Raw genomic sequence first — 18,884 nt, 5'->3', positions numbered from 1 at the left:
AAAGGTTATGACAATAGATTACTATTGATATACAAATAATGATGTCAGTCAATTGTGTAACATAAGAGGATAAGATGACTTAGGCCAATTTATGAACATGCCTTTGTGATTTACTAAATTTTGAACCTGACTTGGGCCGAATTAATTCTGGAATAAGTGAGGCAAAACAGTGCATTTCTTTTTTTTCCCACTACTGTAACAGACCATGAGGAAGGGTAGGCCTATGCCACAAACATTTGAATATGCTAGTGGAGCACACATAGACTCAGAGGAGACAGAGGGAAGTTTGGCTGTGAATGGCACTTTAATTCAGTAAAGCAAACTCAAACGTCACAACTGTAATAACTCTTAGCTAAACCAAACAAATGGCAGGAAAACTTTCCTCTGTGATAATATCAAATGATTTTTCAACTCTGTGCACAATAAAGCACAACTTAACAACTAAATATAATAATATAATAATAATAATATAATAATAATATAACTTAACGTTAATAACTTAACAAAACGCTGAGGAGGCATGTGCATCTCCTCACTTCTCCCTCCAGCTTATCTGAGCTGGGTTATTCTCACTTATTTTGACTGATGCCTATTGATGAGGCAAGTTGTCGAAGAAGGGATGACACTCGATCGGCATGACATGTTTCATTGACTGAAGGTCCTGGAATTTTCTCTCCTTGATTGGCAGAGCACATGGAAATACTCTTATCCATGCCATCGGCTCTTTTCGCACCTGTATCCTCTGTGGCAGTGCTTCCCATGCAGTGTTCTCTGAAAAGGATAGCTTGAAATGGACCTTGCCATCGCTGCTAAACTGAAGAGCCCGCAAATCATGCACAGTCGGATCTCCAGCTTTCTTGCCTGGTCTGATGCTCAAGAAGTAAGAATCATTCATACTCAGGAATTCATCATGCTTGAGCACCTTCACATGGTAGGGTGATGGTCTGATTCTTGCAGTCTGGAGTATGATTACATAGTCTCTGTGGGTGAAGATATCCACAACCATTTTGCGTTCAATGGTACTATGCATGCTGTCACACTCCATTTGTGTGTGCCCTGCAACAAGGTACTTCTGTGTTATTAGTACCCCGTGTTTCCTGGCAAGCTCAGAGTATGCATTTGCCACAGTTGCATTTCTGTTCTGATAATCACAGCCATCACTCCACACTATTATCTCCTTGATTTCTGGATGGTCTTTGATCACACCTTCAAAATGGCGATATTGTAGATGTGCGAAAACCTCGCTTTTCAGGCCACCCTCTGATTCGTCCCAAGTATAGCAGTAGCCTTCCTTTGATTCCAAGTTAAAGAGGGTAAAGTTATGGATCTGCAGTTTCGTTTTGTAATACATGCTGCTGGCTTGGGTTCTTGGAGACAGCAGCACGGCTTGCAAGTCCATTGTCCAAACGGACTTCTCATTGTTTGCAGAATCCTTGTCGCGGGATTTCTCTTGCCTCGCTTCATCTTTCTTGGCAACATGTGCATCATACTCAACCTTACTGATATTCCCATGCTTGAATGAAACACAAACATCACACTGATCTTTTCGCGGGATGAATACGGAATAGTTTTCTTCATGGAACACATCTGTGAAATGTCGTATCCCAACTGCCCTCACTTCAACAGTTGCAGCCGCCTGTTCATATTCCCTATGTAGTTGGGAGATGGTTGTGCCTGGGTGAAGGAACCTCTTGTTTTTGTAGGTTGCTGTGCTTCTGCGGTAGTGTGAATCAACAGTGGGCAGGTCCTTCAACCAGTCCTTAAGGAAATCTGTGACACAAGTTTCCAGCTTTGCATGCTTACCACTCTTAGGTCCGTATTTAGATGGCGGGGCTGCTGCTTGATCGTCGTGGTCGGTGTCTTCGTTCAGCCAGTGTGTAATGGTTCTTTCAGGGACACCAATTGTAGAGCAAAAGAGTGACTTGCACACCTTACAACTGCTTCCATCCTGAAGTTTCAGTTGGTAGGAAAATGATATACTGCGTCGGGATCCCTCAGCAACTTTCCTTTGCTTTATGTCAACCTTTGTGACCAAAGCAGTGATGTATAACTGACGTTCTTTCCAGGTGTTCATTGACCAAACTTTCTGAAATATCCACTGCCGCTGCTCTTCTGTAATGGATTGGCAGCCTCGAGTTGGGATTTTTTGACAGAACTTCGAGTTACAGGGAGGACCCATAGCCTTTGCACTTCATTCTTTGCCACCTTTGAGGTTGTATGGCATTCCTTTGAGACGTTTCTCCTTGGATTCATTTTGCTTCCATGTTCCTGGACTGAGGCGTTTATTTCGTTTCCTTTGGACAGTATTGTTTAGGCTGTTTTCATTTTCAGGGGCAGAGGACTCATTACAGGATGGTTTATAGTCTGGATCGCCAATATCATCATCAGCAGATGAGTCTTCTTCAAGATGTGGACGTGTCTGCTCGACATCTTCAGCATCATCAATGGGAGTGAAAAGGGAAAAGGAGTCTGAAAAGGAGTCTTGGCCTGGCATTTTCCACCATCTCAACGACGGTCTCATTTTCATATTCATTGGATGGGGCCTGATCAGTGTCAGAAGAATCAAGTTCATCTCCTACCAAAGAAGAGATGGTGTGTGGTTTTGTATTATATTTTAGGTAACACTTTACAATAAGGGTGCATTAATTAATGGTTATTTAATGCTTGATAAGCATTATTCAATGTTTAATTAATGCTTTATAAGCATCAACTTAGCATTAAAGTAAACTCGTTTTTTTTTTTTTTTTTTTAAACTTAGGCCTACTGTTTACTAAAATGCTGACTCAAATGCTAACTAAAAAGACTTAATAACCATGCAACATTCATAGCCTAGCCTTTATTATAGTAAACCTTATCACTTACCAGTATGGAACGAGTCCTGCATCATGGCAATAACTTCACTAGCTTGGTAGACTTTCTTTTTTTTGGAAGTGGCCGCCATCTTGAAACGCTCATAAAATTGCCTAAGTCACTCTTGTCTAGTGACTTAGGCAAAATAAATTGGCCTAATTCACACTCTTGACATAGGCCATTACACTAAACGGGTAGGATCACATGATCTGTTCAACTGAGGATGTTGGGGATTTTACCAGAGGTGGCTAGCATCACAAAGAGCTGGCAAGAAAGGCAAGAAAAGGCAAGAAAATCATTTTGGCAAAAAGGTGACTTAGGCCATTACTTTAAGAGGGTGACGTTATGTTTCTTATAAATCTGTGTGCGGTTTCACTTTCACTATCTAAAGGTACGAACACACCAAACGCGTACCCGCGTAAGATTAACGCGCGTAACGCAGCTAAAATGTTGCTTGAGCATTTTGTGTCAAAAATTGTCCTACGTACGCAGCTACGCGCCTGTGGCTGCGCTGGATTTAGGAGTCCGAGGAAGGAAACCCAAACGCTGCCGTGTTTGGGTGCATGATAGAGCTTGGATCGGGTTAGATTAAATAATCTCGGATATAAATAACAATAATCGGGTTAAATAACTTCACATGGTGTGTCTGGTGTGTTTCCAGCATTCGTAGTGTTGATCAGCAGAGAAATAGTCCGCCAAGACGTTGAGGTTGCTTAGCAACCAGAGACTCTGTCCATGCAAGTGAACGGAGCGTTCACTCTTCGTCATAACTATCAAACCAAACATCCTTCACATTCACAGAGCGAACATTATGAAAGTAAAATGCTTATTTCTCGCTAAAGTGTTTCCATAAACGCATTTAATGGCGTAACTATGTTACTATTTCCACCCAGAATAAAGAAAGATGTCGGCCGTATGCTTCTGTGCAAGCGTCACTACTCTGCCAGTGACGTCGGGTCAAGCTCCACGCTGATTGGCTATCGCGGCTAAGCATCACGCGTATGAGCGTTGAAAGTTCAATTTTTTGAACTCCTCGCGTACGCGCGTATATATACGCAGCTCATACGCCGCTAACGCGGGTAAAATGATGCTTTAGCGCATGTACGCAGCTCATACGCGAGTAAACCAATGGTTCCCTATGGAAAAATTGCCGATTTTATACGTGTCTATACGCGGGGTACGCGTTTGGTGTGTTCGTACCTTAAGGACCTTCCTTGCTTTCTCTTGTGGGAGTGTCGCCTCAAGGTCAACAGTCTCTCGGCGACGTGACAAGTCTTCAGAATGTTCTTTTGAGTCCGTCACACTTTTAACTGAGAAGACAATAAGCTGCCCTGTTTTTTTCCCCCACGTCAGCAATTGTTTGCTGCATATTTTACTTGCGTCTGCCTTCATGTATGTAATTCATAATTTAACAGTTTGTAAACTCTGCTCTGAACCGAGTAGGTATTCCTTTGCCATTGTCAAATACATTCTCTATGAAGTTACGACGAATGGGCGTGGCGTGGTGTTAGTGGATGTGGGGAGCTCTGCCTGGCCAGTGGTGGATGTCGATTGCAACGTATAAGAGGGTTAATGCCTCTCAGGTACTTATACTGTAGTATAACAGTATTATAATGAATTAACATATGATATTTACTTGGACTGTTAAATCTTTACAAAATTCAAAGATGTAGGCCTACTGTGTCGGTTAACTTTGCATTACAATTCAATGTATTTGTGTCACATACTTATTTGTATTAAGGCAATTGGTCCAGGAGATTTTTTAACGCTTTAGACATTTTGAATTCAAATCAATCAGATCACATCAGTGGGAGAAAAAGCGAGCCAAAGCAGCATCTTTTTTAAAATTGTCCCTTTCAACTTATTAGGTTATATTGACAGTGTTGGCTGTTTGGTCAGCAGCTGCAACATCAGTAGCATTTACACGGTCATTTGCAAAAGAAAGGATCTGTCTCAGTGCGGTTAGAATCAGCATATCCATTTCATCATTCAATTCGATTTCTCCATGGTAGTTCTTCAGGGGAAAGATGCATCTCAGTGGGAATCCCACAGTATTACTGAGCCCCTCCATCTGCGAAAAGCAATTCAGTACTTGAGATGAGGTCTTATCTTTTGGGTCACTATTGTTAAAATGTTTCAGTTTTTTGTTCCGTTCAAAATGTATTTGCAAAAACAAAGAATCCTTAGTTCTGTTCCTTTCCTTGAGAAAATAAACAATTTAAACTTTTTGGGACCAGTCACCCATCCCCCACAATGCACACATGTTGAAAGCTAGAAGCTTTTATTTCTTGTAAGAGATTTTAGATACATATGGAAAATTACATGAAAAGCATTGTAGACTTAGATCCAGAAATGACCTCAAATTAAAGTTGTGCCATTGTATTTGGTTGTTAGGTTCCATTCATAAAGACATTTATACATCTGGATAAAGGTTTTAAGGTTCTCACCTTAGAATGAATCGGAACAGTGTCAAATGCGGTTGTACAAATAATTATTGATACAGAACTTACCGCATTCTTGATGTTCGTGCTGCTGTAGACATTTTTAAGGTCTTTTTTCACGAGATCGCAAGATTTCTCATCGATTTTCGTTAGAATGGCTATTTGTGGAATATCTAAATACAGAGAGAACAGACACACGAGTCACCTTTTACGTTTGTCTTTAAATAAATTATTATTTAATCCTTAATGATTCTACCAATAGAAAATATGACTCAGTTCTTTCCTATAGGAACCAATCAAACTTGAAAACAGTAATTTAACTTTGCTAGGCAACCAAATAACATTTTATGTCACCAAGGTCTCTGGCTGCAAGTCTGATCTCAGTAATTTTCTTAAACATCTGTTCGTCTGCCACTTGATTGAAGTCGACAGCAAGAACAAAGACCAAGATGTGTGCTTTGTCATTTGAAGTTGGGTTGTTGATGTAGCAATCGTTTGAGTCATCCAAAGGTGTCTTAGGATCGAACTGAGAGAGAGAAATTAAAAAAAAGAGATTACAGGTTGAACTGATATTGTATGTGCACTATGAAGTGCAATATGAAAATATTTTTTTGAACATATATGACCACAAAAGTTTGGGAATGTTGTAAGTAATGATACATCGATTTATAATGCACCTATAAAAGCGGATAATAACCAGGTGACCACTGACCATAGTAACTACATTTCTTTACATCCATGTTAAAACAAAAGCCTGTAGTTTGGTTTGGTGATCCATATCCAATTATATTGGACAGTTTATCAGTTAACAACTCATGTTTTTCATTTTCTCACCTGTTCAAACTCGCACACAACGTTTAACTGATCACTGTTTGTTTGTTTTGTCTTGTTTTTGTTTTATTTATTTATTTATTATTCTCTGTTTCCACAATGTCTTGTTTTTAAACGATTTATGATGACTTTATGCTCTGTAAGGTGACCTTGGGTGCCTTGAAAGGCGCCTCTAAATTAAATGTATTATTATTATATTATATTATCATTATGTTTTTCATTTTCTCTGCAGAACCAGTACACACTGTCACTGTAGGCTCAAAAGGGATGTGGCGTGGGCTGGCAGTGAAGATAATGACATTTTAGATATGAATCGAGCATGATATGATATGAGCACGCTCATATGGACTCTATCCTTGAAAGAACTATTTTCATTTGTTTGGACAACCTATATTAAAGTTGTAACAGTTGGGTCTTGCTCTCATCTTATTCTTTGGTTGAATCATGTTTCCAAGCCAAATGTATTGTCCATTGTCAACAAATGGAACATTGGCAAGTTGAATGAAATGTTGTGCATTAGTTTAGAACAGGGAGGGAGTCTATATATTGTGCAGTTATATGAGCACCTCTCAGCGCTAGAACCTTCAGTGGCCGTGTTGTAATAAAAGTTAACACTATAAACAAGCATACCTTGTAATTATCTTTCACACGTCCCTTCATGGCCAGTGTAAGGTCCCCCAGTAAGATTCCATTGGTCGGTTCCAAGCCCATGACGTCGTTGAAGACAAACGGGTAATATTGTCCTGGCGTCCCTTTTTGGATTCGATGTGTTTTGTACTATTAAAGGCCAAAGGAATTTCCAATGTAAAATATGCATTTGTGCATTTCATATATATACACAAATATAAATTCAAGTCATAGCAGTATTTCTAGACCAAAGACACGTGTTTCTAAACATCCAACAACTAGCTTTAACTATTTGCAATAGCAAAGAAGGATCAGTAGTTACATCAAGATGTTAATGAAAGGTGAGTGAGGACTTCTTCCTCAATGATCTTACTTTGCGTGTGAAAGACTGTCCAGCGATTTTAGCCAGTTCTGGGTCAGCTTCTAGTGCGTTATTGGCATCTGCAGGACCGGTTATCCTGTTTTGACAAATACTGTCAACAGAATTGATGAAACTGGATTTTCCACTTCCAGCAGGGCCACACAGAAGGACTCTAAGATGCTTGACATTGTCACTTTGAGGGCGGAATGACTCCAGCCACTGCAGCTCATCCTTTTTCTTGCTGTTTTAAAGAAAGGAAAATGTAAAATTATAAACAACATCTAAACCTTGCATATATAAACATAATCTTAATTAATTAAATTCAATGTTCAATTTTCATTTAGAGCTTGCTGGTAATTGCCTTGGACCGGGAATGGGTGTAAAACCTTTCCCCTCGACCATCGCTCTCTCTCTTTCCTTGTTTTGTGCTTGGCTGTTGGCCTTATCTATTACTCTTTGAGCAAGTCCTACAGTACTATTCTACAAGGTATGTGAGGGGAGTTGGAGGACAATTACTTAGTTGGGGCATCCTTTACATCCCACTAAACATTGGACGTCGGATAGACATGCAGATCATGTCTATATTTGGTCTGACAATGTCAATTTTACATCCAAACTAGGTCCACTATTTGGATTTCAAACCATGACCCAACTTGGATGTCATATTGACGTTCAACATTTGACCTTTGAACTGGGTAGCCTACATTTTTTGGACTTCATTTGGACGCCTATGAGAGGTGCAGGAAATGTTTACATGCAATATTTTTTTATTATGTTTTTTTGTTGTTATTTTACATTTACTGGTTTATTTATTTGGTCACCGCCGCGAGGCACCACTGCCGTGAAACACCACCGCCGCGAAGCAACAGCGCTGAGGGGGAGTGGTGCGGCCCGCTGCCCGCTGTCGAGGCAGTGGGCAGTGGTGGAAGTGGAAGAACCAGAGATGTCTGAGAACCCGACGCAGTCGTTTGAGATTCATAATATCGTCTGGAGGTTGGCCGATTGGCAGATTTTTTGGCAGATTTTGGCCGTGATAATATATATATGTTATATGATATAGATATTTATTTATTATTTGATATTTTTTAGAGCTCCAGGGCTCCCGCCAGTGTTCTAGAATATTTACAGAACACGGTTAAAAGCTGTGTGCGCCTCGCCATTGCGATACATCCACGACCACTGCAAACAGGAGCGCATGGTACCGTGGGCGCAAGCTGCTCAGGGCCACACCCGTGGAACGGCACGTTTGTGGAAAGCTCATTGTGGGACTGGCTCGTAGTGGCTTTAATTCTGCACCAGGAGCGATTCTAGGTTCTGAATTTTTGGGGGGCTGAACCCCAGGAAGCCACAGGGGTTTATGAAGTAAATAAAGTCCTGTCCAAATTAGTTTTATTCCATGACCTTTATATCTATCTTAATTACTATGCTGTTGTATGTCTAAGCCAATAGCCTTTCAGTGTCAGCTAAGAAATGCAGTTCTGAACAACTAAAGTGATGAAAGGAAAAAAGACTGTTTGGATGAAGGAATAATCCATGGATGATAGCATGACCAGCTAATAATAATAATCATTTTAAAACCGTGTTTCCCCTATATGCACCTAGCAGCGGCATACCGCCGCTGCTGAAATATGACCGCCGCTGCTGTATTTCTTTTTTTTAACAAGAGGAGAGGAGAGCTTCATATTAACGGAGGAGCTTCCGCAGATTCTGAGTTTGCGGTTCAATAGATCATCAGTGAAACATCGTTGCGACACAATTGAGTGTAGTAACCCAGAGAACCAGCTACAACATTGTTTTCATCCAAACGAGCCTTCTTTAGCGAACGGTGAATTGCATTGGCAGTCGGCTTTCAGCCGCGAGCTTAGGGGCCGTCTGCAAAGTGCAAAACTGAAAACGACCACAATGGTAAAATTTCAATAGCGTCGCCATTATTGACTCTAGAGCCCCAAAACTTGTTCCATAGAGGCATGGCCTCTTCATGGTCCTACTACAACCTTTAATTTTGAAAAAGATATGTTATTTTTTAAGATTTTTTATTTAGGAACAATTTCAATAGCGTTGCCATCAGTGGCGAAGCCAGACCTTTTTTGGGTGGGCTCAAGCCCACCCAAAACTTGCCCTATCGTTTCGTCCTCAAATCTAATATTCTACAATTTTTTTTTACACAAGCATTGAGAGGATGGATGCTGTACACTAATGAACAGGCTCAAATGGGCTAGTGAAATCGAGCGCAACCTTCCTTCAGGAATCTCTAACCTCTGATTGGTGGGTGGGCGTCTCCTGTTTGACAAAACCAAAAATGCAGCACGAGCGCACCTAACATAGTTTCTGCTGTTTTGTCTGTCAATGAGGCTAGCTAGTCTTTATCAGAAAATCCACGATTTCCAGCTGTGTTATAACATGACCTGGTAATAATAATACTAATAATTTTAAAACCTTGACATAATCTGTCAGATGTCTATTAAATGACATTTGACCACAAGACGATTCTATATATGCCTCTTCTTGAATTGCTTCATGTTTTAGTCGGCAGAGCATTGTAATGCTGCGTAGCATGATAAGCACGATTAGGTGCAAGGAGCAGAAAAATATAAAATATATATTGATATGGGTGCTAATTTTCTGTTGAAAAAAAATGCTGGCATTAGTTTATCAGCTGAGGGCATATTCATTGCCATAACAACGTGAGCTAATCAACAAGTACAACATGTTCTAATACTATGAGACTCAGGGAAACGCCCTCAGCTGATTAAAAGTGTCAGGGGGGGCGTGAGCGGCAGAGGGGACTTAGTGTCTTATGCATTTATTTATTTATTTTAATAAGTTACTTATTTTATTTTAAATAAACATAATACCAAGGGTCAGAAGTTTAACAAGAATTTTGATCTTACAAAGTCATGACAGAGGGACTTGGTGTCTTTATTCATGCTTGAAAGATGAACATATATTATTTTTCTTGAAAGGGAATAAGCTGAGGAAGCTGACAAGTGACCAATATTTACTTTTTAAAAATATTATAATTAAATTGAAACCCCAGTGAATCATTTGCTCTGGTTTCTCTGTTTTGAGATTCACACAGTCTTAGCAGTCTTGTTTAAATGTTACAAATTGAGTTAATAAACTGAAGTTGGAAATAGTTTTAAGTTGTTGCAGATGTTATCTCCGTTAATTGTATTAATATAAATAAATAAATATTAGCAGGTTCTCAATAGTAGGCTATTTAAATTCAGGGAGGGCGTGATAAAATGTCTGTCTCCTAGGGGGGGAATGAACGAAAAATAATTGAGAACCACTAGTCTAGAACATGTTGTACTTGTTGATTAGCTCACGTTGTTATGGCAATGAAAACGCCCTCAGCTGATAGAATAATGCCAGCAGTTTATTTTTAAACTGAAAATTAGAACCCTTTTTTTTTGCTTCAGAACAACAAGATTTTTTGGCATCAGAAGTTTTATAAAAATGTATGGGTCCCTGAAGGTGAGACAACATAGTTTAGTGCCCCCGAAATAGTGGTCTGTTTCTCATAGTATTCGACTATTACAGGTTGTACTTGTTGATTTTTTTGCATCAGAAGTTTTATAATAATGTATGTTGATACAATTTATAAATTGTATGGGTCCATGAAAGTGGGGTGACATCATGTTGTACAAATGTGTTTCAGTAACATATTCGGGAAAATATGGTCATTTTTGAGTGAAACTTACACAAAAGAAATTTAATATACCTCAAATCTATTATTCGAGTTCACAACCATTGATTATTCCTTCATCCAAACAGTCTTTTTTCATTTCATCACTTTAGTGGTTCAGAACTGCATTATTTAGCTGACACTGCCAGCTATCGGCTTAGACATACAACAGCATAGTAACTAAGAAAATAAAGGTTGTGGAAAAAAAAAAATCTTGCACAGGACTTTATATACTTCATATATCCCTGTGGCTGCCTGGGGTTGAGCTCCCCCAAAAGTCAGAACCTAGACTCGCCCCTGGTTGCCATTATTGACTCTAGATCCCTAAAACGTTTTCCATATGCATGGGCTCTTGATGGTCTTACTGCAAACTTATGTTTTGAAAATCTCTACTTATTTTTAAGAAATTTCTTTTTTGCAAAAATGTCAATATACATTTTTTTTAGCAACATTTTCAGTAGCGTCGCCATTATTGACTCTAGAGCCCCAAAACTTGTTCAATAGAGGCATGGCCTATTTATGCTCCTACTACAACCTTTGTGATGGGGAGAGGGGAGGTAGTGGGAAGATGCATTGGTTTGAGGCACAGACCTTTTCGATTGTTGTAGTATTTGGGTTATGGGATTTTAATGTATAGGGTGGTTGTTGATATAAATCTTTTTTGTTAAATAAATGTAAGTAATGGTTTCAAAGATTATACTTGTAATATGTTCAATCTCTCCTTATTTCCCCTGCCCATTAATGTGAACAAATGTACTGTATGTATGCTGCCAGCAGACGAGATAGAAACCTCCCGGCAGGGTGCGCTTTGCGAGCACACAAAAAAAAAAAACATAACATTTCACCTCCGCTGCTGCAACTCCTCCTAGGGGAAACACTGTAAAACCTTCACTCAATCGGTCAGATGACTATTAAATGACAGTTGACCACAAGGCGATTATATCTATCCCTCTTCTTGAATTGCTTCATGTTTTAGTCGGCAGGGGCTTGTAATGCTGCGTAGCATGATGAGCATGATAAGGTGCAAGGAGCAGAAAAAGTTGACATGGGTGCTAATTTTCAATTGAAAAAAAACGCTGGCATTATTTTATCAGCTGAGGGCGTATTCATTGCCATAACAACGTGAGCTAATCAACAAGTACAACATGTTCTAATACTATGAGACTCATGACCATAGACGGGACTGTGTCTTATTTAGTTATTTAATAAGTTACTTATTTAAATTTAAGTAAACATAATACCAAGTTTTACAAGAATTTTGATCTTACAGAGTCATGACAGAGGGACTTGGTGTCTTTATTCATGCTTAAAAGATGAACATAATACATTTATTTTTTTGAAAGGGAATAAGCTGATGAAGCTGACAAGTGACCAATGTTTACTGTTTAAAAATATTTTTAATTAAATTCAAACCCCAGTGAATCATATGCTCTTGTTTCTCTGTTTTGAGATTCACACAGACTTAGCAGTCTTGTTTAAATGTTACAAATTGAGTTAATAAACTGAACTTGGAGATAGTTTTAATAATTAATTTTATTAATCTAAATAAATAAATATTTGCAGGTTCTCAATAGTAGGCTATTTCAATTCAGGGAGAGGGCGAAAAAGTATCTGTCTCCTAGGGTATGAATGACAGAAAATAATTGAGAGCCACTGGTCTAGAACATGTTGTACTTGTTGATTAGCTCACGTTGTTATAGCAATGAAAACGCCCACAGCTGATAAAATAATGACAGCGGTTTTGTTTTAACTGAAAATTAGCACCCTTTTTTTTGCATCAGAACAAGATTTTTTTGCATCAGAAGTTTTATAAAAATGTATGGGTCCCTGAAAGTGAGACAACGTAGTTTATTGCTCCCGAAATAGTGGTATGTAGTTCATATTATTAATCTCGTTGTACCAATGTGTTTCAGTAACTGTGTAAATAAAAAAAGGGGGGGAAATATGGTCATTTTTGAGTGAAACTTACACAAAGGAAATTTAATATACCTCAAATTTGTTATTACAGTTCACATCCATTGATTATTCCTTCATCCAAATAGTATTTTTTCTTTCATCACTTTAGTGATTAAGAACTGCATTATTTAGCTGACACTGCCAGCTTTTGGCTTGGACATACAACAGCATAGTAACTAATAAAATAAAGGTTGTGGAATAAAAACAATCTTGGACAGGACTTTATATACTTCATATACCCCTGTGGTTTCCTGGGGTTGAGCCCCCCCAAAAGTCAGAACCTAGAATCGCCCCTGGTGTGGACTCAAACCCTCGCGTCCTTTGGAATTCGACATTGGGACAGCCCTAAAGCCTTAATAATTTTGCGAGGACACGCAACAAAGTCCGTGTGTCCGGACATTGGGATTGGGCCATAGAGAGAGTGGGGAAATATAATCATTATGCCAAATGAGGATATAGGCCTACTTACCCCCAATCCAACGTTCTCCAAGCTGGTATGAGATCTATGGGAACATTTGGAAACATGGTGTGAAAACGTTCAAATATTAATGGTTGCTTCCTTGCTATCGTCATTAAGGTAGGCCTATATATTCACTGTGTTAGAATTTTGATAGATAACCTGGTTTGGGAGCAGGAGCAGGAGCAGGAGGATAAAAGAACGAAATCACTAAAAATCAACAAAGAAAAAAAAAACAGAATTAGCATTTTTCGAAGATAATGTTCAACATAACTATAACCCAAACTTTTGGTTTTAATGTTTATTGTTCACTAACCTGCGCCCATATTGATATCGTTGATCGTCCAAAGTGGAAAAGAGTGTGGCGTTGAATCAACAGCACATGAAGAATGAAACTTAAGTGATACTTGTCTGTCTTACATAGATGCCTTTTCACTTTCAATTTTTCCCATTTACGGGAAACCATCTGACGCAACTTAAGACGCCCATAGAGCAAGGTACGCTTGCTCCCCATAGAGCTCGTAAGTCGCCATTGCTCATGGGACCTATGAGACCGAAATAAATGAATGGGAGTCAATGGAGAGAAAGTCATTATTTTCTGATCCCAGTCTTTATATGCCCCGGATTACAACATATGATGTTTATGGATTTAAATGATAATTTTTCATGCAAAGAAAACTATAATTTAGGGGGTAGGAGTTTGATACGGTTAGTTTTTGTGTGGGGCGCTTTGTGGACTACAACTCCCGCTGCTCTCGACGCGTATGATATACGTCACCACCACTAGCAATTGGGTGTAAGAATGTCCGTGGGAATTAGCCAGTTCTGGGTCAGTTCCTTGAGCGTTATTGGCATCTGCAGGTGAGGTTATCCTGTTTTGACAAATACTGTCAACAGAATTGATGAAACTGGATTTTCCACTTCCTGCAGGGCCACACAGATCAAATTGTGATCTGTACAGATTCAGCATCAGTTTTGGCAAGTATGAGGCCGTTTTACTCAAGTAGTCGCCAAGGTTTGTTATATGAAAGTTCTACAGCCAATTACGAGAATCGTTCAGCAGGGGAGGCAAATAACAATTTTATGGGTTCCAGCTCATGTAGGGGTGAAGGGAAATGAGAAAGCCGATAAGATGGCGAAGAAGGCATTGGAGAAGGAAAAAATAGAAATTAATATCAGTTTAAGTAAGGCAGAAGTTAAAAGTCTGATATGGGAAAAAGTTAACAAAATGTGGCAAGACAAATGGGACAATGAGGAGAAAGGGAGATATTTATATAATATTCAAAAAAGTGTTAATGTTAAAATAAGGTATAGTGGTCAGAGGAAGGATTAACACATTTTGATAAGGTTAAGGTTGGGGCACAGTGCACTAAATAAAACAATGAAATTGATAGGAAAACACCCCACTGGATTATGTGAGGGGTGCCAGGTAGAGGAGACAGTGGAACATGTTTTAATGAACTGTAGTGGTTATGGGATGGAGAGGGAAAGTATGAAAAATCTATTGAGAGAATTGGGTATGCAGGAGTATACTTTGGAAAATATTTAAAGATTAATGAAGAGGAATTGTATAAAAGTATTGTTTGACTTTTTGAGAGAAACAGGGATATATGATAGGATATAGAGTAGAAAGAAAGTGTGAATGAGTGAGTGTTTGGATATTTTTGTTTTATTGATTCATTAAATGGATCAGAAGAGGGCGGTAATGCACCAAGATGTGGATGCCACCCGCCGTAAAACCCCAAGAAGAAGAAGAAGAACAAGAAGACGTTTTACGAAGCTATTTTCTTGAACCTTATCGCCTACCGTACTGGGTGGATACCTACCTACCCATCTCATCCTAGAAACCAAATGGTACAGTACATCAGTTATTCAGGAAAACAGATTTCAGGATAAACTAAAACGACTATCGCGATAGTTTTTCCACAGCATTCGGAATTTCGTTTAAACGAGCACATCCGTACCCACTCACATGTTGGCCAACTTAACTTAATAGTGCAAGAGTAGAATCTGTCCTAGTGCTAGCCACAGTGCTAATAACACTGATGTTGACAGGTCCAATTTGTGCAGATACAGCGACACGTTTATAGGCAGAAATCAAGCAAAAATGACATTGACGGTGGGGAAGAACGAAACCAGCGGCGATGATGGGGGCGAACCCGACCTGGTGGTCAAATGTAGTGTCTTGGGTGGATTTAGTGAGAGTGATGAGATCCGCGCTTTGATTGCCAGCCTCCCTGAGATCAGTGAAAATGCTGCGACCAAAGAGGTGGCGACGGAGAAATTCTTAGGTGAGATTATCGTAGTGATATGTGCACCCATCCATGTGCTATATAATCGGTGGAAACGGGACATCCCATAACAACATTCAAATGATCTTTTACAGTCATAATGGACAGATACCAGGAGCAGCCTCATCTTCTGGATCCACATCTTGGTGAGAATAGACCTTGCATTGATACATTGTCTAAATGTTATTGAACTATTCTCTCTTTTAGTCTGATTGTACTGTTTTTTCTTTATAGAATGGATGATGAACATGCTATTAGACATAGCAAGAAATGAAGAGTCTCCCCCTTCACTGCTTCATTTGGGCTTCAAGTTTCTCTACATCATCTCTAAGGTCAGACAAATCGAATCCATTCAATATCGAGCATGTATTCCTTTTGTGCATTGCCTGCTATACAAGTCAATGCCAATTCTTTGTGTGTCTAGGTGAGAGGGTACAAAATCTTCATGCAGCTCTTTCCTCATGAGGTTGTTGATGTCCATCCAGTTCTGGACCTGTTGACCAGGCAGAATCCCAAAGACCCTGAGGTGAGTTTGGATCAATTCTACTTGACTATGGCAAAATTAACAGTTATTAAAGCCGTAACTCCACTTAAAAATGAATGTGTGACTTTGTTATGATCTGCCAACTCCCTTTATTGGACAGATGATTCATGGTTTATTTTATTGCTTTCTTACGTTGATACCTCAACGTTCAACTCGGTGTCTGATTCTATAGTAATTCCATTCTTGAATATTATTCATACCAAAACTGCATGATTCCTCTATGGTTTCTTGGAATCCTTTTATGTATTATTTATCTTCTATTCAATGCATTGAGAATCAAAATATGTAATACTATAGCCTGTGGAATTGCTTGATAGGATTGCTGTGAGTCCTTACCCCTTACTTTTCACAGATTTGGGAAACCCGCTACATGCTGCTGTTGTGGCTGTCGATGACCTGCCTCATACCCTTTGACCTTTCGCGGCTTGATGGCCACCTGGACTCAGTCAGTGGACAGGCCAGAGAGCCCACCATGGACCGCATCCTGGCTATTGTGAAGGTATGATTTGATCATATAATACGGTGGGTTTGTATACTATTACACGTTGTTCTAGGGTTCCTTCACTGACTCTGATTCTTGGTCTGGAATTCTGTGGTGGATACCCAGACTGCACATTGTAGGCTTGCAGTATTTTAATTACCTACACGCTTGTCATAATAACTTATACCACGGTCTGGGGAATGCTCGATTCTGATTGGCTGCAGGGTGTGCATTAACTCCTGATATACGGACACCTGCGAAGTAGTTCCAGTCAAATTGTCTGTTCACCGTTCTCAATTAATGCGCTAGCTGGCGTATCGCATCAGCCTGTCTCAAAAAATGTCGGACGGTTCATGCCTCCGTGTCGTCCATTAATTCCTGATAATGGACACCTCGTCGGGCATTATCCCTTACATATACCATTATTGTTTTTTTGCAGACATACCTGACGGTCACTGATTCTTGCCGATATGCTGCCGCTGTATTGGTTTCAAAGTAAGTGCGCAGTTGCACACTGCAATGCTATAGATGTTAAGTCTGGTATTATATTAACCAAAGTAAAAGCAAGGTTTAGCATATTCAGGAGTTTTGTGTTTAACCATAGATGACTACACAATCATTTATTCTATAGAGTTAAGGCATTTTTATTACTAGCTTATAAGGGCTTAATGGAGGTCCAACTTGTACTTAATTTTTCTAACCAGTAGATGGCACAGTGGGATGACGTCATGGTGTATAATTACTTATTTGAATCAACTTCTTATTTATTAGTTCATTTTCATTATTTTATCCTATCATTATATAATTATTTACCAATTAAAAAAAGTATGAGAAAAGACTTGAGGTTGTTCTTCTTCCGAATCCAGTCAGTGAATCTTCATCTGCAGCTTTGTGTGTATGTGTGTGTTTGCACACTTGTTGCCCCCGGCAGACTTATAATTTCAAAAACAATGACGTCCACTCTCCACTCTCCAGCCTTTGACAGGCTGGCTGATACATCTGGCTAGCGTCTTATGTTTGGATGAATCAGGATGTTATCCCACTCGTCATCCATTACTGTAACTATTTAGTCATATGCTTTAATCCAAAGTGACAGTCAGTGCTGATACAGTGCCTTTGGGTACAGCTGTAGGGTTTGGGCATCTTGCTCTGGGACATCTACACGTATGCTTAGGATGACATGGGAGGGATCGAACCCAGTAGTACCCTTTGGCTCAGAGTCCCCCACCCAAGCCACTGTTAAAACGTCCCAACATGTAGATCCTACTCTTGTAGGTCATGGTAGCACTGTTATTTTTCTAAGGTTCTTACTGTTTTAACACTAACATCAAATGTTTTTTTGTTTTTTTTACTCTATTGCCATGGTATGTTACACACTGAGCACACTGAGCTATGATTAAGAAGCTCTTGAAATGTGGTGCATTGTACATGTCTCCGTAAGGCTGTATAGGAATCCAAGTGAAAGAAATGTAATGTCTGCAGCACTGCTTAAGCTCCCATCAAGCAACATTTCAACCTTGTTGGGTCTTCTTCAGGCAAATGGTCATAGGTATCTAATCCAGGTTCCCCCCTGGGTATGACTAAAGTTCATCAAATAGAATGTCCAAATCACATCTTATCACAAAAGTAAAATGAGACACTTGATACTCTATTTTGTAATTTCACGTCGTGAATAATCATGACACTTGCCGCAACCCTCACAGATTTTTTCGTGTCTGTGCAGGTTTATGACACGCCCCGATGTGAAGAAGAAGCACCTGGCAGACTTTCTGGACTGGAGTCTCACCACCATCATGCAGGCCGATGAGAAACTCATGATAGACTTAGTGGTGATGGACGGCACTCTGCAGTCTCTGGTAAAGACATTGGTTGCATTAGTGTGTGCTTGCATAATGTTTTACAGTTAAGGCATGCAGATCTCCTGCAGAGGGTAATTGTCGATATGTTGTATTTTTTTCAAGTTCAAGTTTTTCTGTGTTCCAATAAGCTTATTCAATACGAATCAATCGGCCATTCCATAAAACATAATCGCCTTAGGTGTTTCGTCATACAAACCTTTCTCTTGGTATTTAAATCAGCCCCGTGATCACCTTTAACGACGCGATCTCACTCCAACTCACAGCCAGATAATCTACGTCACGCAACCCCTTCCTACAAATGACTAGCAGTCCTAATTCCAGCTAAAAACAACAACACTTGTGTTACATGTCTCCTAGTGCATCACGTCTGTGAGCTGAAACTGGGAGCCATCTTTGTGCCCGGGGCAGGCAAAACTGGCTCTGTGTGTTCAGACAGCAGGCCTGCAGGGCTTATGCTTGCATACTCTCTCACATTCCTGAATCTTCTTAGTGTTTTAT

The 18,884-nt window shown here is 39.6% G+C and overlaps 2 protein-coding genes across 3 annotated transcripts in view; one reads left to right on the top strand and one right to left on the bottom strand.

Moving 5' to 3' along the window:
* Nucleotides 1-49: 49 nt before the first annotated feature.
* Nucleotides 50-13,644, bottom strand: LOC130371098 (interferon-induced protein 44-like). Of its 2 annotated transcripts, none has more exons than XM_056576743.1 (8): nt 13,528-13,644; nt 13,374-13,421; nt 13,224-13,257; nt 7,123-7,351; nt 6,753-6,899; nt 5,646-5,817; nt 5,361-5,464; nt 50-4,921 (listed from the first exon to the last, which is right to left on the bottom strand). In XM_056576743.1, exon 8 carries the CDS (start codon nt 2,177-2,179, stop codon nt 590-592), a length of 1,590 nt encoding a protein of 529 aa, XP_056432718.1. In that variant the 5' UTR covers nt 2,180-4,921; nt 5,361-5,464; nt 5,646-5,817; nt 6,753-6,899; nt 7,123-7,351; nt 13,224-13,257; nt 13,374-13,421; nt 13,528-13,644; the 3' UTR covers nt 50-589. The 2 variants fall into 2 exon arrangements, with proteins under 2 accessions (XP_056432718.1, XP_056432727.1); XM_056576752.1 differs by having other exon boundaries at nt 13,528-13,631.
* Nucleotides 13,645-14,946: 1,302 nt separating this feature from the next.
* The window catches only part of tbcd (tubulin folding cofactor D), a 32,767-nt gene continuing 28,829 nt past the window's right edge, over nt 14,947-18,884 (top strand). The window contains exons 1-7 of the mRNA XM_056576654.1: nt 14,947-15,502; nt 15,598-15,648; nt 15,737-15,834; nt 15,927-16,028; nt 16,399-16,545; nt 16,967-17,022; nt 18,251-18,383. Coding sequence (XP_056432629.1) covers nt 15,319-15,502; nt 15,598-15,648; nt 15,737-15,834; nt 15,927-16,028; nt 16,399-16,545; nt 16,967-17,022; nt 18,251-18,383 — 771 coding nt within the window. The 5' untranslated portion in view covers nt 14,947-15,318. The remainder of the gene's footprint in view (nt 15,503-15,597; nt 15,649-15,736; nt 15,835-15,926; nt 16,029-16,398; nt 16,546-16,966; nt 17,023-18,250; nt 18,384-18,884) is intronic.

The sequence above is a fragment of the Gadus chalcogrammus genome, chromosome 2 (genome assembly GCF_026213295.1).
Source record: "Gadus chalcogrammus isolate NIFS_2021 chromosome 2, NIFS_Gcha_1.0, whole genome shotgun sequence".
NCBI lineage: Eukaryota > Metazoa > Chordata > Actinopteri > Gadiformes > Gadidae > Gadus > Gadus chalcogrammus.
Note: the sequence above shows the minus strand (reverse complement) of the source record. Positions and strands in the feature narration are given on the sequence as shown.